Source organism: Aythya marila (assembly GCF_965140915.1).
Source record: "Aythya marila genome assembly, chromosome: 5".
NCBI classification, from domain to species: Eukaryota; Metazoa; Chordata; class Aves; order Anseriformes; family Anatidae; genus Aythya; species Aythya marila.
In genome coordinates, this window is record NC_139046.1 from 27,542,932 (window position 1) to 27,570,264 (window position 27,333).

At 39.8% G+C, this 27,333-nt stretch overlaps 1 protein-coding gene across 4 annotated transcripts in view; it reads left to right on the forward strand.

Annotated features, from left to right (window-relative positions):
* Window positions 1-27,333, forward strand: part of NRXN3 (neurexin 3) — a 934,456-nt gene that overhangs the window by 375,060 nt on the left and 532,063 nt on the right. For all 4 annotated transcript variants that reach the window (XM_082761542.1, XM_082761545.1, XM_082761544.1 and 1 more), the window contains 4 exons: window positions 4,030-4,411; window positions 5,782-5,972; window positions 7,063-7,236; window positions 22,239-22,358. In XM_082761542.1, the coding sequence (XP_082617668.1) occupies window positions 4,030-4,411; window positions 5,782-5,972; window positions 7,063-7,236; window positions 22,239-22,358 (867 nt within the window). The remainder of the gene's footprint in view (window positions 1-4,029; window positions 4,412-5,781; window positions 5,973-7,062; window positions 7,237-22,238; window positions 22,359-27,333) is intronic.

Below are 27,333 nucleotides of genomic sequence, written 5' to 3' on the forward strand. Positions count from 1 at the left end.
TTTTGCTTGGACTTGGACCTCACTAGGTTCACATGGGTCCACTTTTCAAATTTGTTCAGATCCCTTTGGATGGCATCCCTTCCTTCTGTTGTATCAACCGCACCACTCAGCTTAGTGTCATCTGCAAACTTGCTGAGGGTGTGCTCGGTCCCATTGTCTCTGTCATTGATGAAGATGTTTATGTCATTGATGTCTGTCCTGGGACCAGTACTGCTCTCTGACAGGCAGCACTTGTCACTGGCCTCCACCTGGACAGAGAGCTATTGACTACCACTCTCTGGGTGCAACCTTCAAGCTGATTTCTTTTTTACTGAATGGTCCACCTTTCAAATCCATCTCTCTCCAATTTGTAGATTGGGATGTCACATGGGACTATGTCAAAGGCCTTGTAGAGATCCAGGTAGATGAAGTGGGTCAGTCTTCCTTTGTCAGCTGATGCAGTCACTCTGTCATAGAAGGCCACCAGATGGATCTGACAGGATTTACCCTTGGTGAAGCCACGATGGCTGTCACAGATCACCTCCTTGTCTGGCATGTGCCTCGACATTGCTTCCAGTAGGATTTGTTTGATGATTTTTCCAGGCACAGAGGTGAGGCTCACAGGTCTGTAGTTCCCTGGGTCCTTATTTCTATCCTTTTTAAAAGTGGGAGTGACGTTTCCCTTTTCCCAGTCACCAAGAACTTCACCTGACTGCCAGGACTTGTCTATTATGGAGAGAAGCTTGGCAGCTACATTAGCCAGTTCCCTCAGGACCCTGGGATGCATGTCATCTGGCCCCATTGACTTTTTATGTGTTCAGTTTCATCAGGCGGTCTCAAACTTGCTCTTTGCTACTAGTTCTTCATAATTAACCTTATAACATTCTACTACTGTACTCAGATAAACATGCAAAAGAAGGAAATGCTAAAAGGATGTGCATCTGTGCTTGTATGCGTTATGGCAGTACCTAATTTCATACCTGTTCCTGTGCTTCTTCCAATTTTGCTTCCCTGTGGATATTGAAAAGTACAGTATAGCAAAAGGGTTGGCATAGGGCTATTGTAGTAAAAGAGAGGCCTGCTTTTAAGCGCCACTTTGAAAAGTCTGTATTGAAAGAGACAGCACGGTAAAAAGAGGGCAGGGATCTCTATGTAAGTTGTCTGAATATTGCCCAGAGGAGTTGACTTGTCTTCCTTACAGTTACTATGGAAAGCTACAGAAAGTTACTCAACAGTTGGGATTCTGGTTATTGTTTCTAGATGTGGTAACTGTCATAACCAATGGGAGCTGTGAGGTTGTTATGAATTCCACCAAATTTGATGCCACGGATTTCCCAAGATCAAAACTATTTATATAATGATCTCTCTGTTCCTCAGCTTTGTGTATATAAAATTGGAAATAACATCCCTGAATCTTGCAGGAGTTTTCAAAGAAGATTTTTCAAGTATAAGTTGTACATTGTACTGCTCAACACCTGTGGTGGGCTGGCTGTGGCCAGCTGCCAGGCGCCCACCCAGCCATGCTCTCATTCCCCCTCCTCAACAGGACAGGAGAAAATAGGCTGAGAATAGTTCAAGAGAGGGAAATCAGCAATTACTGTCATGGGCAGAACAGACTCAACTTGGGGGAAATTAATTTATTGCCAATTAAAAATTTACTTGGATGGTGAGAGAGAGACAAAACTCAAACGCCTTCCTCTGCCTCTTCCCAGGTTCAACTTCACTCCTTTCTTCTTGACTTGGGAACTGGGGGTTGTGTCAGTCCGTAACAGCTCCTCTCTTCCACTCCCTCCTCCTCACGCTTTCCCCTGCTCCCACGTGGGGCTTTCCCGCAGGCTGCAGTCCTTCACAAGCTGCTCCAGCATGGGTCCTCTTTGCTAGCTGTCAGGAAAACCTGTTCCAGTGTGGATTCTCCACAGGTCGTGGTTCCCCCCGAGCACCTCCGCCTGCTGCTGCGTGGAGTCCCTGTGGCTGCTGTGTGGCCACGTGCTCGGGCGTGGCCCTCCATGGGCTACAGGCCCATCTACTCCAGCGCCTGCACCACCTCATCCCCTTCCTTCTTCCTGGACTTTGGTGTTTTCAGGGCTGTTTATTGCTCTTTTATTTTCTTGCTCCTCACTTGCATGCAGCATTTTGCCCTTTCTTAAGCATCTTTTCCCAGAGGTGCCACCAGCTTGGCTCAGCTGAGTGCTGTGGGGGTGCTCGTTGTAGCTGTCTGCAGCCGGCCGTGTCTGGCCTGGGGCCTCTGGCCTCTCCTCACGGCAGTTGCCCCTTTGGCCCTGACCTTGCTGCTGACAGCTGGACATGTAAACCCAGGACAGCACCACAGAAACTTTCATGGAAAAAGTAATTGTGTTTTGTAGCAGTCTGAATAATGGACGTACACTAAATGTGGAGAAAATAATTAAGTGTTGAGTAAATGTTGATGATTTGAATATCGTTCCTGTTGTATACTAAATGGCACAAGGTCTTTGTAGAAAGGATACTTCTTTGTGAGACCAAGTAGTTAAAACTACCTTAGTGAAGAAATAGAGAGGACTGAAATAAGGTTGTTTGTCATGGCTTTCATTCTGATGTCACCCAGCTTGTCTTTGTACTCTAGTCTTTTAGCATACTTTGTACTTCATCTGTTATGTGTGGGCTCTGTGTATGTATTGATGCCTAGCACGCTTACTGAAGCATTTAAATATGCTTCAATGGTACTCTGAGATGTTTTGTTAAGCTATCTCAAATGTTTTAACCGAGAGGCTAAAATCCATCACAATATGATGAATAACCCAGGTGCTAAATTGATTATTTAAGTATTTATTGGGCTTTTTACCTGTTGCAATCTTGCTTGTTTCCTTCCTGCTGTGCTGCTGGGCAGGGAACTTTAAAACAAGGAGAAATAACATCAGGTTTCAGGAGAACAACAGAATACATATTACCGGGTTTATTGACTATTTTTACTCTGCTTTTTTGAGTCTTTATTTTGCTTACTGAATGTATTCAGACAATGCTCTTGTATTGGTTATTTCAAAAGGGTTTGAATTGTTTCGCAGATACACCATTGGATTGGGTAGGTCACTTCAGGCTTTAAGGGAGAGATCTAGTTTTCCTTGCAGGAAATGAAGCCCATGTAGCACAGGGAGAAACACAGGGCTGACTACCCATGGCCCTTCAGTCCTGTTTTACCCCATCTGCCAGGTTTTGGTGGCTAGTACACTCAAGTCTCTCCACCAAGGCTCCTGTCCAATTTTTCTCATGTAGGATTAAGTTAGTACTGCTGTTAGTTTGGATGCTGGAGGGCAACACAACAGGCTGGGAGAAGAGTGGCTGGAAAGTTGCCTGGTGAAAAAGGGCCTGGGTCGATAGGCAGCTGAATTTGACCTAGCAGTGCGCTCAGGGTACCAAGAAGGTATCCTTGCTTTTATCACAAGTAGCATGGCCAGCAGCACTAGGGTAGCAATCGTACCCCCGTACTTGGCCCAAGTGAGGTTGCACCTCAACTACTGTGTTCAGTTCTGGGTCCCTCACTACAAAAAGGACATCAAGGTGGTGGAGCACATCTGAAGAAGGGCAACAAAGATGATGAAGGGTCTAGAAAACAGATCTTACAGGGAGCAGCTGAGGGAACTGAGGTTATTTAGCCTAGAGAAAAGAAGTCTTAGGGGAGATCTTATTGCTCTCTACAACTACCTGAAAGGGCATTGTAGTGAGGTGGGGGCTGGTGTCTTCTCCCATAGAGTAAGTGATAGGACAAAGAAAATGACTTGAAGTTATGCCAAGGGATTTTTAGGTTGGATATTTGGAAAAATTTCTTTACTGAAAGAGTTGTGAAGCATTGCAACAAGGCTGCTCAAGGAAGTAGTTTAGCCTCCATCATTGGAGGAATTCAAAAGACATGTAGATGTGCTTAGGGATATGGTTAGTGGTAGACTTGTCAGCCTTATGTTAATGGTTGAACTTGATGATCTTAGAGGTCTTTTCCAACTAAAATGAATTTATGATTCTGTATAACCTGTTACTGATCTATGGGCTTTCTGCCTGTTCCTTGTTTCTGTCCTTCAGGCACAATGGTTGGTGATCACACCCGTTTGGAGTTCCACAACATCGAGACAGGGATCATGACGGAGAAACGATACATCTCTGTCATCCCTTCCAGCTTCATTGGCCACCTCCAAAGCCTCATGTTCAATGGGATGCTTTACATTGATCTCTGCAAGAATGGTGACATTGACTATTGTGAGCTGAAGGCACGCTTTGGTCTCCGCAACATTATAGCTGACCCTGTGACATTCAAGACCAAGAGCAGCTACCTGAGCTTAGCCACCTTGCAGGCTTACACATCCATGCACCTCTTCTTTCAGTTCAAGACCACTTCAGCTGATGGTTTCATCCTCTTTAACAGTGGTGATGGAAATGACTTCATTGCAGTTGAACTAGTCAAGGGGTAAGTAAGCATTCTGCTGCTTTCTACCAGGGTTCCATGTTAAAGATAAGCTTAAAATACTTGCATGAAGACAAATTCATCTCATACATTTTCTGTTTGCTGAGGTTTAAAACAAAGCAGTTGGACGTAAACACTGTAGTTTAAGGGACTCCCCATTGGCTTCCCCTCTGTGACTTAGGGAGATTCACTTTTTACAGCATGAAATATTAAACTTTCAAGTCCTTCAGATTCGGTTATGCTAACATTTTGTCTTGTTAACCTTGCAGAGCAGCACAGATGAGGAAATGTGCCCAGGGCCCTGAGTCTCGTCTCTTTTTTTTTTCCTTTCTTTTTTTCTTCTTCCCATACAACAGACCCTGTGCATTTCTGCCACCTCCACTGACAGGGGAAAAAGAAATCTTCTGGGCTTCCAAATTTTTCTTGTTTTTCTTCTGGTGATGCTCAAGAAAGAGCAAACTCAATTTACTTTTGAAAACTGTATTATTTTGGCAAGGTCAATGGCTTTAAAAACAAAAACACCTTTGTTAGTTGAATAAATGTTTATCTTGTACTCGTCTAGATACAGTAAACTTGAATTCCACAAATAGACTTTACTAGTTGTATTTATTTCAGTGTAACTAAGGAATTAAGGTTCAATTTGTTTCATTTTTTTCATTTTTAACTTTGCACATGTTTCTGGGACATTGAGTAACAACTTAAAAATAGTCATGAGTTCCTGGCTCTGTGGAGGGTTTAATTTTGCTGTTTCTTTTCTAAAAAGAATATTTCTCTCTGTCCTCAGGTGGATTTCTGTGTTTGAACTATATAAATAATTCAGGGTAACACTCTCATGACTTCAGCCTTTGTTAGGGTCTTTATATTTTGCCAAAAGAAGCGCTAATTGTTTTGCAGCTGTTTGAATAAGCCTATGCTCTCATGTGAATTTTAGTACAATATTTTGAGTGAATTTCCCAATTAACTTTTTAAGGGAGTTATTCAGAACTCAGGATCTGGGGAATATATGCCCTAAATAAGCATATCTCATGTTGTTGTTCACTGCATCTATTGATCTTATCAGTTTTTAAAAATAATTAGTTGTATAGTCAGAAGTTCTTGTAGATCTGCAAGAACTTTATGAAAAAGATTAATAGTTTATTATTAGAATTGGATTACTTCAAATGTCGTCTTTTCAAAATGCAAATTCTTAAACTTTGTGGAGAAAGAACAGTACCTTTTCAAATCGGTGGTTTAAGCTTTGGCTGATGAGAACTTTCTAATGCAGAGACACTTAACTTCGTTGCTTGCTAAAGTTATTTTCATCATCTCTAGCACTCATCAGTAGTGCTAGAGTTGCTACAGAATTTTAACTGTTTTTTTTACTATGCTTACAGGTACATACATTATGTATTTGACCTTGGAAATGGACCTAATGTTATCAAAGGCAACAGTGACCGTCCTCTCAATGACAACCAATGGCACAATGTTGTCATCACCAGAGATAACAGTAATACACACAGCCTAAAGGTGGATACTAAGGTGGTCACTCAGGTCATCAATGGTGCCAAAAATCTGGATCTAAAAGGTAAATTCTAAAAGAATATTTCCTCTCCTCCTCTTTATTCTGGCAAGTCTTAACCAGTAAATGAGAGAGCTAATAGAAATCATGGTTTTCCGAACAGTAAATCTGGAATTTGCTGATTTTTGACTTTCAATTCCAGTTTTCTCTTTTTCTGTTTGGCAACTTCCTGTAGCAGAATAGCTCATCGTATTTTGTTTTTGCTGTTGTTTTTTCTTCAAATTGGTCAATCTACAGTTTTCTCTAGTTAAGATACAATTATGCTTTTGTTAGGAACAGAGGAGATCCTGGAGAAGCACAGCCGTTTACAGCATGTGTCTTGCATTGAGGGGTAATAGGTGATGAAATAGGATGCTACAATGATTGGCAGTGTGTGTCTCTGTGTATAGACAGTAAAACTCTTGGAAGCCCAGGACTGTGAAATACAGGGTGCTAGTGCTGGTGGGAAAGCACATTGGAAAAGTCAATGAGCAGGCCACATACAATTCAGAATCATAGAATGGCCTGGGTTGGAAGGGACTTAAAAGATCATCTAGTTTCAAACCCCCTGCCATAGGCAGGAATGCCACGTGCTAGATCAGGTTGTTCAGGGCCTTATTTAACCTGGTCTTGAACACCTCCAGGGATGGGGCATCCACAGCCTCTCTGGGCAACCTCTCTGTTCCAGTGCCTCACCACCCTGAGTGAAAAATGTTCTTCTAACCTTTAATCCAAATCTTCCCTCTTTTAGTTTAAAGCCAAGATCAAGTTCAGATTAAGTAATACTTGTGCACCCTGTAGGGGAAATAAGTTCATAATTGCTACTATTTTACATTAAAGTGATGTTGCATACAGAGTTCTGTGAGGATGAGAGTAGAAAATGATGCTTTAGGTTAAGTTGCAGTTGTACTTGGATGTAGTTTAAGGGTGCCAGTGAGACATCATCTTTGCACAGTAAAGAGGCAAAAATGACCTCTGGGCCTGTAAAATAACCTCCTTTGCTTTTAACCTTTCCTAAACAGATGTTCAGCTCACTGTATTCATGTTGGAAGAGGGGAAAAGCCTGTTTAAACTGTATGTAACTTTCTTCTTCCATGTTTACCCTTTTCTCCTCTAGGTGATCTCTACATTGCTGGCCTAGCTCAAGGCATGTATAGCAACCTCCCAAAGCTAGTGGCCTCACGTGATGGATTTCAGGGCTGTCTAGCATCTGTGGACTTGAACGGGCGTCTGCCTGATCTAATCAATGATGCTTTGCACCGCAGTGGGCAGATTGAGCGTGGATGTGAAGGTATAACTGATTTCAGAGAAGTTCCTCTCTTCTGTACACTCTTACTTCACTACTACCCCCTATGTATCTACTTCTACATTTTATTGTCCATTTTGTTTGTTTCTTTCATCATGACATCCTTCACTGCAATCTGTTTGTGCTCCCAAATGCAGCTGAGGATAGCTAGCCTCTGTCTCTGTAGTCCTCATCATTAGCAGTTTTTCTCTTGCCTATTCAATCACCCATGAAGTGGTACCTCCAGTAGTGGAAAGGATGGTACAGAGATGGACAGCTCTTTACATATGCTTTTCTCAGAGCTGTTCATTAACTTAATAATACTTTTTAAATGCTTTGAAAGATGTTCTGAGTCTGCAATTCACTAGTGCTTCAGAGGGCCCTTCTGGCATTTGCAGAAAGAAGTATTTGAGACCAAGTAGAGGCAGGGGAAATGGAAGGTGGAATCTGTAACTGCTAGTTGAAGATCAGACCATAACTGAAGTTCATCTTTGAAGTGGGCTTTCAATGAAAGCACTGGAGGCTATTCCTCTAGTATTATCTCTACTGTCTGGAATTTTTTTTTATTTATTTTTTCCATAGTTTCTCTCTTCCAGCTGATATGGAAACAGATGTGCTTTGTGGCTTCTTGAAGCATGTAAATAGCAGTGATTTCTTGATGTTTCTTTAAATAATTTACTGTTCTTGTTTAGTTGTTTAGTTCCTGTTGTTTTTTTGTTTGTGTTTTTTTTTTTTTTTTTGTTTTGTTTTTAAAGAATATCAACATCCATTGCGGTAACTGAGGAATATCCTTATCAATTCCCATAGCAAGGGGAATACTAGGCATCAAAAAAAATCAAGGTTCTGTTGGTTGAGTTAAATGAAAACGGCCATTATGTCTACTTCAACTGAATGCCCATCTGCTTTGTTTGCTACTGGTCGTTAGAGGAAGAGTTTTATCAGGACAGGCATGTGGTGTGCATGTTTGCTAAGACATATGTCCCTGACTGGTGCTTACAGACAGGACTTGATGAAATGAAGATGTCAAGATTTCAGGTTACATCACTTTGAAATATAGACGACACTTGTCAAGACTGTCCCTTCCAAGGACTGAAAGTGTCATCTTCGAGCCATCTTTGAGTACTCATAAAACATCAAATTGGCTCTTCAATTAAATCGAATTAAGTCATTGTCTCTGGGTCCTTTGGTTGGCTGGAAAGTCCTGTGTTTCAGCCCTACTGCTGCTCTCCCACAACAATGCTTTGGTTAGTGAGAATTTTGTCATAAGAACCCACTCAATATCAATTTCAATTTCACAGTATTGGTAAGTTCTGCATAGCTTTAGGCTGTTCTTTTCTCTGCCTTTTTTTGCTGCTTTTGTGTGTGTTAACCACACTGTTCCTTGTGGAAGTGAGCATAGTAGAAGAGAACTTGTGGTTTTGCCCATTTGTAGCTGAGCTAAAGTGCTAAAAGAAGAAATGCATCTTTTCCGTGTAGTTATTTATGAGGTTCAGGGAAAAAAAAAAAAAAACAACACCATTTGGGGTTTTTGAAAATCATTTCTGATTACCTTCAGTGCACTGAAAGCTCTCCTTTAATCTTAGTGATTTCTGGTAATTCTTCTATTTAAAACTAGCATAATCTGGCAGCATAGCCTGCATATTATCTCTACTAGTCTTTTTCCTTCAGAGGACATTTCATTAAATGAACATGTTGTTCTCTGTGTGCCTCTGGAACAGAATGATGATGTTTTCCCAGAAGACTTGGTACCACTATTCGGGCTATTGGGTTTCCTTCTCCTTGTACCCAGTGCAGTTCTTTGCTTTACTGTCCTATTATTCAGGTTGCATAATATCAGTGACACTCTAAGAATGTGTAATGGGGCAGTTATTTTGACTGTGTACCTATCTGGTACCTGCAGAGCCTGCTATCTGAATATGGAGATCAGTTCACTCTTAAAAATGCCAGGAATGTGAATTTCCCTTCTCTTCTAAGGCACGTGAAACAAGATTCAAAGTTGGAGGCAGCTAGAAATATAAAAAGTGGATGGGAAGGTCAGTGATAGCCTTCATTCTGCTTTGCTTGAACTTTTCTTGCAAAGCAATGCCCATACTATTTCCTTGACAGGTCCATGCTCAGTGCCAATGAAATGTTGAAGAGGAAGGCGTTCTTTTTGCCAACATATTTAGGATTATAAAAAATAGGTCACCAGAAAGCTGTTTCAATTGAGTTCTGAATCACAGCAATCCCCATGGCTTCATTTCACCTCTTGACTACTGCCTGCCACTGACTGTTCTAACAGTTGCCCCTGAAAAGTATATCTATCTCCCCTTCCCCTAAAGAAGGAAAAACTCGTTAAGCATACTGGATCCTTATTTAAGTCTCATTATTTCATTTCTGTCTGAAGTGATCTTGGGTGTAGTCTTAACATCCTGAAGTGCTGAAGTCCTGAGCAGCTCCTGCTGTCTCATGATTAACCGTGTTTGGAATAAGCAGCAGCAGGCCTTTTGGGGTCAATAGTTATGCTGTGTTAATTGTAGGGCATGTCATGACTTCATCAGGAAAGGCAGCGGGAGAAAACATGCATGAGGAGTACTGCATGCTTAAAGGAATGTCTTTCCATTCTCACATATGAATCTTGTCTTCCAGACATGGTATGAGAAAGATTTCTGCTAATGCTTGTCTTTGTTGCAGCTTTGCTTTCAGAAGCAGAGCAGATTGCAAGGTGGCAGCCATCTTCTCTGAAGCTGTCAGTTTGATCTCAGGGCAGAATTAAATGATGTGGAGAGGAAAGAAACCTAGGGAATACTAGGATGTGAGATGTAGGTCAGGAGAAAAGCACTGTCTGCCCAAGACCAGTACTCCTCTACAAATGGGTGATGACATAGTTGTATCCTGTTTGCATTTGTTATCTCTATATTCATGTATTTGTGTACCCAATTCCAATTAAATTTCCCAAATTTTTGCAGAAAAATAATGTGGTTTATTGTCTTGGTTCTACCACCATCCCCATTACATGCTTTTGAGCAGGCCATTGAACTTTCTTGGCTACATTATTCTTATGTGCTGGAGGATAATTCAGCCTTGCTGTGCGCCAAAGCACAAGCCTACCACGTTCTGCAGTTTGCTCTGTTCCAGTGATAGACTCTTATTTGAACAGGAGCAGGAAGCACTTTCAAGATAAATTACATTTATGTGAGAGTTATTTCTTTAGGATCTAGAGAATCCGAGTGCATTGTCAGGCAATGTATAGGAGTCATTAACTGAAATGCAGGCATCCTGGAGACTAAAAGTGTCTGGTATTTAATAGTGTATAGTAGTAATTAACAAACAAACAAAGCGGTTCAGACCTAAAGAAAATAATTACTTTCTATCTGTCACCTACCAGTTATATTCTTGCAATTTCAGTAAGAAGTTATCTATGATGGAATTTGATTACGGCAACTCAACTGAGTGACCTCTTTATCCTGTCCATGAAGGACAACATGATAGCTGCCACACTGTCTGTGTGGTGTGTTTTTTGTTATTTTATTTGTTGACATGCCATATAGGGCCACCTTTTTTTGTCAAAAAATGGATTTCATGAGTTTCATGAATGGATTACCTGAGGAGGTAAGGGGAAAAAAAAAAATCCCGAGGTGTTTGAAATGTCAAATGAGCCCATGGAGGTAAAGCCTATCCTACCCCACCCTTTTGTCTTTCGGTCATCTTCAATTTTGTTTTTACAGCTCTTTTGCAATTGCTTCATTTCTGATTTTTGATTCCTGATTGCTCATGAACAACAGACAGCTCTTCATTGTTCTTGGGAAGGTCTGGTCAGGTCTGTGATAGCAACTTGTGTTTCTCTGGAACCTATTCAGCAAAGCCAGAAAACCTTCTTGCTGTCTGTTGTGTAAAATGTTCTGGGTTGACATTTGACCACCACATTTATTTATTTATTTTACGTGGAGTATCTTTAGCTCTTACGCTATTTGCAGCTTTAACCACCATCTTTTGTGTAAGATGGTCCTTTCCCCTGCCACCACCCAAAAAAAAAAAAAAAAAAATTGTGGGGAGAGCCTGACAGAAAAGGTAGGGAAGTTAAGACTGAAATAATCCTGGCTTCAGTGTTTATTCTAGGACAGCAAATGAGCAATTCAGGCTACAGAGCACTCTGAAGGGATCAAGTCAATTCTCAGAAAGGACAAAGAAGTAGTCTGACTTCATGATGGTGAACCGCTTCTACTAGAAAATGCAGGCACGTACTTCACCTTCTTTGGGCACTGCTCTCCCCACCCGTGAAACAGAGGTGATATCTGTATGTTATGAAAGTATGAAATTCAACAGCGCCTTGCAGAGCACATTTAAGCTGTGAGTGGAATCTCCTAGACATGAGTTAAACATTAGAACTTGAGGACAAATCCTTTGTCACTGCTTGGTTCTCTTTCTCTCAATCTCTAGCTCTGCAGCCTATAGGTTGTGGCTGGCAATATTTATACAGCTGTTGAGTTTGAGTAATACAAGCTATTTCCATTTCTGTCAAACAAACATGACGGATGATGCTAGAGAGCTTGAGACAAGATTTCTGCACTGTGTGGAGTGTTGCTGAAAGTTGGAAGATGGAAGAAGTTGTTCCAAGTGACCTTCTTTCCTTCCAAGAAAGTAGACCGATTGAAATTTCAGATCATCTCCTCATTGATTCTAGATTCCTAAAATCAGTTTCTTTTCCTAAGCATCTCATTCCTACTCTTCCTATTAAATGAATGGATGAATTTGAATTTATTCCATCTACAAAAGTCAAGAGTTAGTGACTTACTGCTTTTTCCTCACTGATCCTGAAAGAAGCTATGTAGACATCTTGAAAACGCCATAAAAGGTTGAATGTGGTTAAATATTAGTAAGTACTTAACGCAATTGGGGTTTTCTCCTCTTTACTAATTTCCCACTTGTTCATTTATGTTTCCTTTCTTTTATTTAGACAGCCTTGTGCAGCTTACTACAGGCACTAGAGCTATCTGAAATTCAGGTGCACCTTTTAAATACTCTCATTTCCACCTTTCTCCCCACAAAAAGTCAAACACACTTAACAGCACTGATTAAAGAAAATGTTTGTTGTTGTTCTTCTTGTGCTTTAGAGATGTGGCTTCTTCCTCTCCTTGCCTTTCCTCAACTGTTCTGATAACATCTCACAAAGGAGAATGATTATTACTTAACTAAGTGGTGACTTTGTTCCAGATGTTTGGGGACTTTTTTTTTCAAAATTTAATCTTCTTCCAGGTCCTGCATTAAAATCATAATCCTGTGCTACTTTCCATGAAATATTATAGTTAACCTTTGGAATTCACTAGTGCGTGAGAAGCATCAATGACACAGGCTGGATAATCTGAAACACAGTTTGCATACCAAGCAGTGTGTGGAAAAAAAATCTAATCTCACGCTTAAAATCTCACAGCAGGATAGTGTCAAAAAGGATTTCACCCTTCATCTACTCATTAGTGAAACTTCCAATGTGGTGATACTTCACTTTTTCTCTGTAGAATCAGAGTCTCTCCATTGAGGAGAGAAGCATTAATTTACTCCATGATAGTTTGACAGCTCTCCTGTTCTTTATGATTTTGTATTCCATTGTCACAGTGTTACTTGAATTATGGAAGAAATGTAAGCTATGTTCTTGCTCAGCTATGAAGAAGACAAGGAACCGAGCAGTCGGGAAAAGTGTTTATATACAAATTACTTTCTTAGAACACATGTCAAGGAAGATGCGTGGAGAAATGGGATAAATTGTCTTCTCCCACATTTTGTTTCCCCCTTCCCCTTTTTGTTGTTTGGTTGTTTGTTTTTGCATTTTACTTAAACAACTTCGGATTTTATGGCTCTGTGTAGTGGAGTAGCTCCAGAGGTGGGAAGAAAAATCTGTCTGGCTCAGGAGGGAAGGTAATTGCCATCTTGAGTCATTCACGGGCTGTGAAACAATAGCAAAGGTTCAAAATGTGAAACTTCATAGGAAGCACAGGAATGCCAGTACTGGTTTATTGGGTTGTAAATGTAAAGTAAGAAAATAAGAGAATGGGAGAGCTACCAATCTCTCTTCAGTATCAGCAATTAATATTAGAACTTTATAAGAACAGAACATTACAAAGGTGAGTATGCACTTCTTAAATATCCATCTTTTGATCAATGAGGTCAGTGATTTGGTGTTTTGTTGTTCCCATTGTGCTGTATAATAGAAATGTGTAATCTTCATTGGCAAGGGATTTGGGAGCTCTTGCCTGTACTCCCATCCTTGTCCTATGTTTTTTCCATGCTGAAAAAGAAAACTTAGAATCAAGGTATAGACACCAAAAATCTATGTGGCTTCACTGTAAAATGGACTATCTGATTACAAAAACAAACAAACAAACAAAAAAAACTGTGCCAAATGGAAGACCGTTAGTGGTATTGTTTTGTTTTGCTTTGCTTTTTTATATTTTTTAATTTTCACCAAGTTCACTTTGGTCTTCAGTCAGTGAGACCTTTTAGGATTTTCTTTTTGCATTGTGGATTATGATTTGAATGCAAATAACAAGATCATTCCCACCTAAGTGAAAGAATGAGCTTGTACTGCTGTTATTTCTGTTGATTGCTCTGATGAGATTGCCAAAGATTACATGGGTCTGAAGCCTGAGGAGCTATCTCTTTGCCTGCTGATGCAGGCTTTCTTAAGAGTGTGTTGAAATTCATGAGCAGATATCAGGTCGTGAGGGGGAATTATTTTTTTACTGTCACTTTCCATCCAGTGTCAAGTTCAGTTCTGGGAATGAACAGAGGTTATCTTCTTCCAGAATTGTCAGTCCCCTATGGTTTTCTGGCAGTAAATCCACTGTGGACAAAGATTCAAGGCAATCTGTGCTCTTGTGAAAGGAGATTTATGTTGAGTTCCAGAGTCTGCATGTAGAAACAAAATAAAAATATTCCTGACTAATCATTTGAAAGTCAAATAGATTTTTGACTTAAATGGATTCTAAGTATTTCTTAAATGAGACAAAATCGCTCTCAAATTATCAGTAAATGCTGAGGGATTGGCATTAAGAATGTGGTATTTTTCTCTTCCTACTCTGTAAATTGTAACCCTATGTGTGTGAATGAAGTACGTTTCCTCTCTCTCGTATGGTTTTGTTATTGATAAGTTTTATTTTGTTACAGTGGTGATGGTTTAAGGTAGCCATGTCCCCATGTGTCCTTGTTCCCTGTGTTGTCCTTCATGCATGTGTTTATTATGCACATTGGCTGTGATGGTTATACTAACTGCTTTTTATTTATTTAAAGTGTTGTGACCCTGGTTTATCTGCCTTTATACTAACCTGTTGTTTATTGTTTTTGCTTTTTCTTTCTTTTTTTCTTTTTGTTTGTTTTTGTTTTTTTTTTTTGTTTTGCTAACAAAGTTGAGTTGACCAAAGCTGACCTGCAAGGTAGAGAAGGTTCTTCTTCCCATTACTGTTTTGGACTGAAAGATGCCTTTATGTAACATTTGGTGCCTTTTTACTGGATGCAGTCACACCTCTGGGATTGAGGAGAAAGACAAAACCCAGTCCTTCTGGAGGGAAAGTCTGGGTTGAGGAAGGACATGGCGAACCATGAAGGTGTTTTTGTTGACCTGAGAGGTTTGACTGTATCAATCTGTGGACATCTGTAAGAGCACAGGTTGATTTCCTGAAATGGTTAATGATCTCTCAAGCAAATAGCAGTTGTGTGTAGAGATATGGAAAACCCTCAGAGCTTTACAAGGCAGAAAAGTCAACTTGGATTCTTCAGTATCAATACTGAGGAGTGAGACTGGATGATGAAAACTAGTTTTTATAACTTAGGCTTTGAAAAAAAAAAAAAAAAACAAAACACCAACAAAACAGAAGTGTCTTTCTGGAATTTCAATTAAATTAAAAAAAAATAACTACACAGTGCCTTAGTAGTTCGGCATTTTACAAGCCAAAATTGATCCAATTTGAGTAGTGGCTGAAGTGATCATGCCTGATTATCAGGTACTTTTATAGATGCTATTTTTTATACCTCTTGTAGGTCTTTTTCAGAAATTTCTACTGGATCACCTCTGATTTTTATAAAGCAGGCAGGGCTCTTTCGTGATGTTGATCCATACATGAAATTCTTATTGACATCTTTTTTATTACTATTACCTGCTAAGTAAAGAGGGAGCAATCAGCGATGTTGGAGGCTGCTGAAAGGCTGAAGACTATGCGGGTGGTGTTAAAATATCGAAACCATGCAAGTGAATATCTTTAAAGAGACTGAGAATAGCTTCAGTAGCAAAGGGAGGAAAAATTGATGAAACCAGGAAAATGACTCAAAGAGGAGAGGCCAGATAGTTATTGAGAACATACCACTTGAATTACAGAGAAGTGGTGGGTTAAACAGTGCTAACGGAAAATCAGTTTAATGAAAGCTAGGTCTTAGGAGACACATTATGAAGAAAAACTTAATAGTGTAATTACATACAAATGGTGTGTATCCCCATGAAGTAAGTAAGGAAATCTGCTTATTAGAAATTAATAGATCTTCGATCCTACCATTATTAGAGAGAGATTTTCCATGGTGTTGAGAAGTATATCCCTTTAAACTTGGTAGTGAAAGTACATTTCCCAACATCTGAAGAGACTGCAGCATACAAAATAAATTAATTTATTCCTGAATGTTGTGGAAGCTTAAGAAAATGTTCCTCTTTTTCAGGGGAAAAGGAGTAAACCCTCTTATACATAACAGGAAGACAGAAGCACTTCACGCTTGTCTCTCTGTTCAATAGTCCTGAAGCCACAAATCATATCTCTTATGATGTCAGCTTAATCGCCTTGAAATTTTGTGTCTAAGCCATGGGTTTAGTCTCAGGTTTTGCTGTGGTAGAAAATACAGTATTCTTGTTTCAGTCTGAGATAGAAACGAGACTTCCCAATGGTTTACATATCACTGGAATTAAGGTTTTTTTTTTTTTTTTTTTGAATTTAATTTCATGAACTCCTTTTTCGGTTCAGCAGCTGTGATGTTGCTGTCCTTATCTAGTGCACCAGGTGTGATTTTTCCATTTAAACTATTCCTGTTCCATATTCTAGGGATTGGCAGGTAGCAATTACCTTTGTGTCAGAATGTAATCAGCATTTTTTGGTGTAGTTGGCATTCTATGGTTTAACAGAAAAGGGGAAAAAAAATTGGAGGAATCAAAGGAAATATTAATAGGTAACTGCTTTGCCAGTGTAGCAGGTGTTAATAGGCAGAAGCATATTAGGAGGTATCCTCTTACCCAACAGACAACAATTTTGACAGCCTATCACTCTTCAGAACGGACGGCCAGGAGTTCCTGTTCAATTTTTGATGTCCAGTGAGATGGATGCAGCATGAAGAAGAGGTGGTGTGGCCAAACAGATTTTTTTGCTGTTTTCATTTTCCAGGAGTCCTCAGAAGCTAAAGGCTTTTCGCAGGTGTTGAGATTCATTCCTGCTCAAGTTCATATTGGTATAGAACCTTACAAGAATATTTACAGTTCAGATGGAGACACCTGACCATATGTACACCTAAGGAGAAATGTTTCTCTTGAGTATGTTATGTGGATTATTGGCTTTTCAGGAAACCAACCTTTGCTAAATAGTCTTGCTGTTTCAGAACATGAAACCTACCAGACCACGAGGGCTGGTAGCACAGCTTTCCCACTGCTGTGATTTGCAGTAGGGAAGGGTGTTTTTCCAATTGACTGTATTTTTCTTGTTCACATACAGCACTTTCAGTCTTTCCTTTTGTCCTTTTATTTTCTGTTTGATTGTTGTTTACTTCCTTTGCTTCATTTGCATCTCCTCGTCCCCCACCATATCTCAGATCCAGGCATACTCCCTTTTATGCAGTTGAATTTATTTATTTTTTTTTTTCCTTCCTTCAACTGCATGTGTATGAGAGTTTTTCTCAAGATCTAGGTTGCTTAGAGAGGGAGAGAGGCAGGGTGACAAAGAGGGAGGGAGATAAGCAGATAACAGATTTCATCTTGTAGACCCATCCTCTGTGGATTACCATTTTTGCTGCTGATTCCCTTCTCCTGTCACCATGGGGTAAATGTGCTTTGCATGGGATACTTACACATTCATTATCTTAACTAAGTCCTTGTTCCTGAAATTTTTAGATCAGTTGTGTATTTGGAACAGGAGGACCTGACATTGTAACTGATGTCAAATGAATGGAGAAGTCAGGTTTGACTGAGGCACTGGGATGAATAGCTGTATTTTCAGACTGCAGAATGCTGGCTCTTAAGTTATTTCTGACAATGGGTAACTTTAAATATGGATCCTGCCAGATGCCTAACCTTATTTAGGTGATGAAAGGGATGACGAGTTCTTAACAAAATCAGGAACTCAGAGAGCTCAAGGAGCTGGCTTTGCCACCCTTGAAAATCTCTTGGATTTTTTTGGTTCTAGTGTGCTAAATTAAAGTCGCTTTATGATATTCCTGCTTTCCACCACCCATGATTCAAAATACAGGATTTGGCTTTTTAAGTCTTTCGCTGAGCCTTGATTCACAACGCCCCCATGGCTATCTAGCTGTTAAAGCATATGAGGTATGGTCCATCCAATGACGTTCCATGGGGTTCAGTCTTAATTTTGCACACTTTTTACTCAGAAAAATCTTTATATATACTTATAAATTGGAAATCTTACCTGTATTCATTTTATTCCCTACTTAACCTGCACTAGGAATGAGTCCTAGAGCAGAATGGGATTCTGCCTAGTGCTTCTGGTTTCTGAGCTGTGATGCCTCTCAGAGCTGTACTGGGCCTGTATACTGAATTCAGAAAAACAGAACATCACCAATTCTGAAAGAAGGGTGCTGACAGAAGTAGTCTGTAAATTTATCATAGGTATAAATTGCCCATCATAATACCTGACTGGCAGTGGTCAAGGTTTATCTTCTTTATGGCATTTGCAAGTTAGGAACCATAAGACAAGCACTTTATTCTACAAAGACAGTAAAGATGTCTTGCATGTGTCGCTTGATCTTTTCCGAACCTCTTTGATGCAGGGAAGAAAGATGGGAGCAGTAGCCCACTTAGGGAGACGGAGAGTGAAAATGGACCCTTTGCACCAAAGGACCTTGCCTGTTGTAGCTCCTTCTTACTGAGAAAATAACACCGATGCAAATGGGTCCTTTCAAAAGGAATGATTTTTCAATGTATGAAGAAGGTGTTATGTACAAGTCCTAGAATTATTTTCTTTAGCTTAAAGCTTACGGCTAGTTATGATCAAAGCATGAAGCATTTGTGTTATAATCCTGCAGCTGTGCTATAAAGGAAACTGAATTCCTCATGTAACTCAGAAGAATGATAAATACAATGCTGTATCTCATGTTTCTCAAGTTCCTTTCACTGCAAAGTGCTTTCACATAACACAGCAGGAATGACTTCTCTTGCTGAACAAGAGAGCCCTCCTGTTAGATGAGACGTGGTAGTTTTAGCAATGCACAGCAGTAGAACTCAAATTTTTCAGTTTCAGGGCAGAGAAATCCACCATACAGCTGAAACCTCAAGGAAGAATTAGAGAGACAAAGTAACTTTTCCAAACGTATTATGTAGCAGACATTGGGCTACTGTACTCTTCTAGTGTGTTTTTCTTCAAATGTTTAGTGATAAAAACTCATAAACCATATATCTAGCTAGGTAATCTGGAAGAGAAGTTGAATAGTGGACTTATTCCCAAGAAAGTCTCAGATCTTGCCAGTTGTGAGATCGTGAGCTATTTCGGCAAGAGTTAGAGATGAAGAAATAAAGAGTAAATGATGTGGTTGTGGAATTCTCCTTTGCCATCCCATATTCCTAGCGAGTCTCCTCCACTGGTAGGCTTAGTCTGGACAGGAGGTGACAGAGCAAGTCTCACCTCTGCTAGCAGGGTTGCTTTCCTGTACTGGGAAGTTTTCCACTTCTGTTCTTTATCTGCTGCCTGCTCATGTCACATGCCCAGCAGAAAGTACGGTAAGAAGCTGTGTCAGGCCCAGCTGCAAACAGATAACAAAAAACAAGGCCTTTGAACAAAAATGCACACAAGGGAAATAGCAAGTGTTGTCAGGATATTGCAAATTCAAAGAGAACATTAAAGTCAGAATGGATATTTTTTTAATTAACTGTATGTAGTGACTTACCAGATGTATCTCAGACTTTCTGAAAGCTTGATCTGAAACTTTGCTTTAAAAATAATTCTGGTATGTTGTAAGTGTTGCCAAAGGACTGACATTAAAAATAGACCTGAAGCCTGATGGCATTGGTATTTTAGAACCATTTCTACTGCTCTTTGTATAACTTCATATTATAACTTTGGTTATAATATGAAGTTATACAAGTTATAACTTTGTATAACCTTTCCTAGTGCCTTAGCACTAAGGGGCATGTGCATGGTAACACAGTCTTTGTTTTATAAGCCTTCCTGTGCTTCTGTCACTTTGCTCCCTAATCTAAAATCCTAATCCCCTGTGACATCCCTGTTAGTTGCTCTGAACAGAATTCTGTTGCTACAGATGGAGGATTATGACACCAGGCAAGGACTGTAAGCAGCGGGAATAGATGAACTCTTGGAGACAAAGATGCTTTTACCATGCAAATGGCCCATAGTACTCAGGAGCGAGGCAAAGCGTAATACCCAGAATCGATGCTGTGCTGTCACAACTGACTCTAAAGACAGCTGATCAGGCTTCAAGCTTCTTTTTATTGTCAGCATTTCAGAATTTCTTGTCAGATGGTGCTTAGGGGTGATGCTTTTTTCTCTTGCTGCTTTAAAAATACTGTTACCATCTTCACAGTTGCTTGTAAAATGCAATTCAGAAACCATGATACTGGGCATAATTCAAATGCTTTGGCTCTCTGACTTGTCACCACTGAGAACACCTCAAGCCCCAGTTACTAGGCCTCACGCAAGCTTATTTCTAGAGTTAAATTCTAGTACTTTCTCCTGTAAGTATCCTGGACAAAGGCTATCCCCAACACAGTAATGCCCGTTTTCTAGTCCAGTTGCTGATTAACGAAAGTGTTCTCAGAAAAGTGCAGGTAGAGCAGGAACACTGTCACTGAAATTGCTGTGCTGCTTTGCTTCTTCAGCCATGCTTCTCCTTGGATAACTTGGAAGTCTTAGGCAAGATGACAACTAGTATTCTATTCCAGACTAGTATTCAATGTAATTCCTCCTTTTCTGGGGCCAGAGTAAGTCTGAAGTGTCAGACCTCAGCCTGATGCCTGCCTGTTGTCTCTGGTTATATCCATGTCTTTTTGTAAGTGGAAAGGCAAGGGAGAAGTGTGTCTGTGCACACACCTAGCAGCTACACCCTGTGGTCTGTCAGTGCTGCTATAAAACTAGAGGTGATCTGTTAATTTCACACTGTGCCAGTGAGACCACTAGGATTCGTACAGCTGAAGATGAGGAAGGGGAAGAGCGGAGGGGAAAAGTGTTGAAAAATGCTGCTCAGCTTTCTTTCACTGTGAAAAAACACGCTGTTTTGATATGGTGGCTGCTGCATCTTTTCAATAGGTGAATTTTCTTTCAGGGATTTTGTTGTCTGCTCTTCTTGTCTGCACTTAGGCTTCTCCTTAGAAGGGTTTTGTTTATTTATTTTTTAAATAGTGTACAGATTATAGAAGAAACTCAGGTTTTTGTTGATGTCTTTGAGTTGTTGGGAGGATTACAGGATGATGTGCAGCTTCCAGTTAGATGCAAGATCTGCAAATGCTTGTAAATAAGGAAGGGCCTAGATGGATAATCTGAATATCAGAGATCCTATACAACTATGGGATCCAGTGTAGGTCTTGGTAGATGGAGGTGGGTTAAAATATTTGAAAAGAGTATCTGTACTTTATTGCTTCCCATCTCATTTGTAAAGTACAGGTGGTACTTCTGATGTAATGAAGAGATAAGGGTGATGTGTGGGATGAGCCTAATGGAACTGCTGTTGCTAACAGACTAATGAATGTTGCTGAAATGGGTAGCATGACTGTTTGCTTTATCCTTATGCTGTTGTCCTTAAGGTTAGACTGAAAATGTTTGAGATTGATCTAAGGCAGCCTAGCCTGTTACCTTCTACTCTTGTTATCTTGCACATTTTTTTTTTCTTTTCCACTAAGTGCAGGATACAGAATAGCAGATATGGCATCTGTAGTTGTAAGTTTCATTTGAAGTACTGCACAATAGGAACAGGATACCTGTCTGGATTACTGAAGATAAAATACTTTTTAGCAAGTAATGTCCAGACTTACCTTGTTTGTAATACATGGCTTGAAGCTTCAGTTCTGCTCTCAGTTGATTCAGAATCCAGCTACTTCCTTGTGGATGACATAGTAACTATTGTTCGGAGTTCCTCTGTGAAGATCCTTCTTTTGCCTGTTCTTTGGGTTGTGTCTTTGCAAGGTTATCTGGGAATGATAGCAACAGTTAGCTCCAAATAAGACACAACGAAAGGCTGTTCTGTTTGTAATGGCTGCTTCCTCCAAAAGCTGTGGAAACCTGTTCAGAGTAGAAAGTAAAGCCTCGTGGAGTAGTCATGTGTTTTTTTTTGTTGTTGTTTGGTTTTGCACTTCAATGATGTGTTTCCAGAAGAACCTATGTAATGGTTCTGTAGGTAGGATGAAATATTGTTCATGGGCTTGTTTTCTAGGCTGCAGCCCTAAAACAAAGGGGATCAAACTTCAGGGGAAGCACATGGAACTGGCAGTGTATCAGTTTCCCTTGCATCACACCGTATTTTATCATAAACTTCTGTGAATGAGTGCTGAACGTATAAGTTGAGCCTGCTTAAGAGGGAATATCTTGTTGTTTGCTCTTCTTCCTTCCTGTCTGTCACAGTTTGCTGTTTTGTTGTGGAGTGTACAATTGTCTATGTGCTGTTTTACTCAAGTTTGTTGCACGTTCAAGAATGGAAAAGTGGTTAGTGCTTTTTCTGTTCTGCATGAGAATGTTGATAGTAATGGTAATGATGACTTGGAATTGTTGTGGGCGTCACTAAGATAATTTTTTCAGCTTTGTTTCATTCTTTTCTTGCCATCCCTTCTCCAGGACCAAGCACTACCTGCCAGGAAGATTCCTGTGCAAATCAGGGCATCTGTAATCAGCAGTGGGAAGGTTTCACCTGTGATTGCTCCATGACTTCATATTCGGGAAGCCAGTGCAATGACCGTAAGTAGCCTTTTCCACTGGATTAGAGAGGGCTATGAGTTCTGAAAGAGCACGGAGAAAACACAGTTTTACTTGGTGGAAATGCAAAGCTTTCCAGTGGTAAAGCCAAGCTTTGTTTCTTGGAAAGGTTATTTCTCTCATTGTTAAAATGAAAATATGGAAGTCTATACTTGGTACGTAGATATTCAGGGGACAGAGATGTTGCTGTTTTTTTTTTTAAAGCTAACTCAACGAGATCAGGGATGATAATTGATGTTAATTGAATTCCTTGTTTAGTGAAAACAGGAATGAATTGCGTGTACTGTGTGTACCATTTACATAGGTACAAACTAGCTATATCTTGTATACTGAGTTATGCTTCAATGTTTTCATTCAAACTTTGGTGGCAGAAATGTGAAATCCATATAAAACTGATGAGCATTGTTCTAGAGAAAATGGGGACTGGTTGGTAGAATTTTCAGTTAAAACTGAATGGAGAATTAAACAGCACCAGTGTTGTGTTCCCTGGTATGTTGATTTGCTTGTCAAATATTATATGAATATTATGTTATTTGCCAATGAATATTAAGATCTTTGATAAAAAAAAAAAAAATTGAACAAAACCCCAGAGTCATTCTTTTGGGGAGAGAGATGAGCCTTCAGATGTTCCCTCTGCTCATCCTCATAAGGCTTTTGCTCCTGTCATCAGGGAGCAAATCACTTCAGCTCTGCTGTCTCCTGACTTCTGTTATTTAAGCAGATGGCTAGTTCCCATTTCTCTTCCCACTCCAAGGAATTGAACAAAGAAGCATATATTATAAACATTGTAGTAAGTATAGGAGTAGTTTTCAATGATTTGGTTTATTGTGTGCTGAAATTTTAAGGTTGGAAGATTCTTACAGTCCACTCTGCCTGCATCCCACAAGCCTGCTGCTTCTCCTTAAGGGTCTTTGTGGGAGACTTTGTTAGTGGTACAGCAAGGTGTGTTGTATTAGTGCCATGGTACTGTCGTACCTACACCTCTTCCCATAGAAGTTTGAGATGTGGCTGAATTGATGGCAAACGTGACAAACTACTTAACAAGTGGTGACAGTTGGTTCCTGCCAAGGGCCCCAAAGCCTGCTTTTCTGTGAGTCATTCACTAAGAGCAGTGATACCTGAACTGCTCCCCACTTTCTCCCAGTGTAGTTGTCTCAGATATTGCAAAGGCCAACCTCTATTCTGCAGCACTGGCCGTACTGCAGGTATGAAGGGTACTATGGGCACAGATTTAGAGGCTTCAGTGCCAGATCTGGTTTTGAGTTGATTTGGAATCCAAAATGACTCCACTGGGACTAGAAGAAACATTTTATATCAGGGCAACCAGATGTGGCTCTGATTTTCTGCTTTGTTTTATTTTTTTAAAACAAGAGGTATGTAAGAAGGGGAAATTGGAAGCTGTATTGGACACCCGATTCCCCATTCCCACACTCCTCTTGTTCAGTCATTCAGCTTAGTCTGAATTATAAAAACATCTGTGTAAAAGAAATGCTGCTTTGGAGCCTGTTGGGTTGTATTTGAGTACATGCTATGGAAATCTCCGAAGAGGTTATTGATACTGTCATCAGTTGTTTCTAATATGCTGGGCTTCGCAGCTCCAGAAAGTCACAGTGCCCTTGATATACTGTTGCTAATGACTTAGAGCAGGCTCTGTAGAGTCAAAAAGCCAGGTTTCTGTGTCTGTAATTGGGGATTCCTTGCTGCTTTTTAGAGCTAGTGGCTGGAAACTGTGCAGAGCAGAAACAATGGCTTGATTTGAGTGGGGGTAACTAAGATGAGGTAGTACCCAGCTTTCCAGTGTCAGGCGTGGCTTGTGATTTAAAAATGCTCACAGGAGGTTGTGGGTTTGAAAATGGTCCAGAAAGGTAAGTCATGTGGATTCCTGGAACACAACAGGACTTCAACTGAGATCTTCAAAACGTGCGTATAACCTCTTCGTGTATGTTTTTGTAGTCTTTACCTTGTATCAGGAGGGGGGATTTCTGCTCCTGGTTGCCTCATTATTTTATGAAGTGTCTGTGGAGAGGGAGAAGTCTTGATTCCTGTTCCTATCTATTAGATATTGTTGTTAGCATACCCCCCAAGTCTAAGGGAAATGCAAGCACTTGTATGTTAGTTAATTTACATATTCTTTAGACTGGATTTATAGTAAGTGATGGCAGGGAGAGATAACTTCTGTGTAACTTGAAGCCATGCTATACCTTGCTATTATTTAGAAATGCATCAGACTATTTGGTAGAATGTTTTTTTGTTTGTTTTCTTGTTGTTTGGTGTTTGTTGTCTTGGTGTTTTTTGGTTAATTGTGTTTTCTGTTCTTTTTTTAAAAAAAAAGGAGTCTATTAATTTGGTGGATGGCAATTCCTTTTTTTTAATAAACAAATTATTTCCACTAATATATATCAGGTAACTGAAGTCAATAGAACAGGTCTAGATTTACACAATGAAAATGGTGGCAAAAGAAAAACTATGCGTAAATATATTTCTCTCTTCATTTCTGTTAGCTCATGGATCCGCACCAGGAAATTAGCATTGTCACATGTTTGCAGAATATTTTAGAGGCTCTGAGATGGATAAATTACATAGGTGGTATTCTTTTTAAAATATTCTTCATGACCTCTTCAGATCATCTCCAATTATCAACTGTAAGTTATTTGCTACCCTAAGCTTTGCAAAGTCGCTCAATGTTATCAATAGGCAAGGAAGCTTAGTTGAGACACTTTGCTTTTTAATTCTTGTTCCAGGACTGGGCCACTAAGATTCCCGGTTTAGATGTACCTGGCTTGGGACCGCTGTTTCTGAGTGGTGAAGGAGAAGCACAGATAAACTAGGGTGGTGGAGATACAGGGTGTACATCTATAGATGCCCATACACATTTAGATGTCCCTTAAACTGTAGGAATCCAGAGTCCTCAGAATAAGAAATTAATAGAAGCTGTGAGCATAAATATACTCTTTTTAATGTGTTTCGAGTTAGGTAATTTTTTGCACCTATGTTTAAAACAAAACAAAACTCAGTTTGAGAAGGTCAAAAAAGTGAATTTGAACATCTGCCCTGTGTCCTGGCTAGTACTTGCACCTATAAAAAAAGATATAAATGGAAGAAATGGCACTATTTGGGAAATGCTAGCTCCATTCTCCTTGCCATTTAAGATGTGTTCTTCCTTTTTTTTTGAAGCAATTCCTCATTTCTCCTTGCCATATAAGATGTGTTCTTCCCTTTTTTTCTTGAAACAGTTCCTCAATTCTTACTCTTTACAGATGTTTTAAGCAGTCTAGCAACACATTCAGTAAATCTGGGCTTTCAACCTATTCTCATGATTTGTTTGTTACTCAAAGAAGCAGGAAATCACCATTATTACACTGCAGTTGGTACTTATGGATATTGAACAACTTTTATGTTCCAGAGCATTGTGTATTGTATGAACTGTTCAAATGTGCAACTTCAAGCAGATAAGGTACCAGAGTTGGAAGTTAACCTGCAATATTAATGAAATGCATTGCATCTGAAGGGAACTCCATCCTGCCTAACTAATTTAATTGAAGTGGGTTAATAGCATGATCTCCAATGAAAACATGGTAGTTATAGACTCTTACCTGAGATATGGCATGTGCTTAACTCTTGGCCTAGAAACAGCTTTAGAGATTCCTTACTTTATTCTTGTTCTCATTTGTCTGGACAAACAATGACATTTTTTTCCTTGCACAGAGAGAATGCATAGAAAACTAAAAACCCTTCAGCGGTCTAGCTACTGGGAATGGTATATGTATGTAAAACTAGATAATAGAAAATACTGCTTGTTACTCAGTGCCTCATGCAGATGGGTAACACCAAGGGTCAAGCTTTGCAGGAGAAATTGCCAGACTAACACGAGTATGTATTAGTGGAGGCTGTCTGTAAAAGATCAATAGCCTGCAGCAGTGACAAGCGCAAGGAGTGTATAAAGCGCTTTTACAAACAGCTTTTTTTATATCATTGTTGAAACAGTTTTTAAGTCCATCTGCTGGCTCTTGATTTGGCTTTTTGGGGGGTATTTTTTCATTTATTTATAAACTCTGGGTGTTAATATATACCCGGTTTAAAAACAAGTTTTCGATTTGTTTGGTAAAAAGCAAAGGCAGCCGAAGTTTATCATCTTGTATATATATCTTCATGTGCTTCCAGTCTGCATGCATTTCAAAGAGCCTGTTGATAAACAGAGCAATCTTCTAACCTTTTAATGGGATTGTTTTCCTAAGAAGTGCTTGTTTTGTTTATTTTTTTTTTGTCTGAGGGAGAGGCAATATTCAGGGCTGTTGTTCTTTTTGCATAAGTTATATTTCTCTTCAAATAATCCTTTCCATGTGATGCATAAGCTATCTACTTCTACTGTCTGTTGGTGAATCACATTTGAAGGAGGTAAGGATCAGAGGAAAAGGAAGTCATGGTGACTTTGCTCTTTTATTCATTGACTTAGCACTGTCGTAGCAAGAGCTTTTGTGAGCTTAAGTTCTGTAATCATAGTGAGTGAGGCTTAGTATCCAAAATCTTTTCTTCCCTTGATTTTTAAAGGAAGGATATGAAAATTAATAAATGAAATCTAAGAGCAATATTTGAGATGAAAGCATACAGCATTTTGGATTGAATGAGGGAGACTGAAAGTGGCCTCACTGCCACGTGTGTGTTCTGGGTGAGGTGCCAGGGATGCTAGAGCACACCCTTCCCTCTTCCATTACTGTCCTTCCCTTCACCCCCATGTAAGTGAATAAATGAGCAAGTGGGTTGATGCTTGTGGAGCATATTCTGTAGGTGAGGTTCCAAAGAGACAGTGGCAGAACCAGCTTTCTTCATCCCTGTTTAAATAGCATGGCAGATAGTCATGAGAGGAGACTGTTAACATGGAGAATGGCTGAAGTAGTAACCATGACTTCATGGTGATAGCTTTATTCTGATGTGTTTGCGAGCCATTCATGCTCCCCTC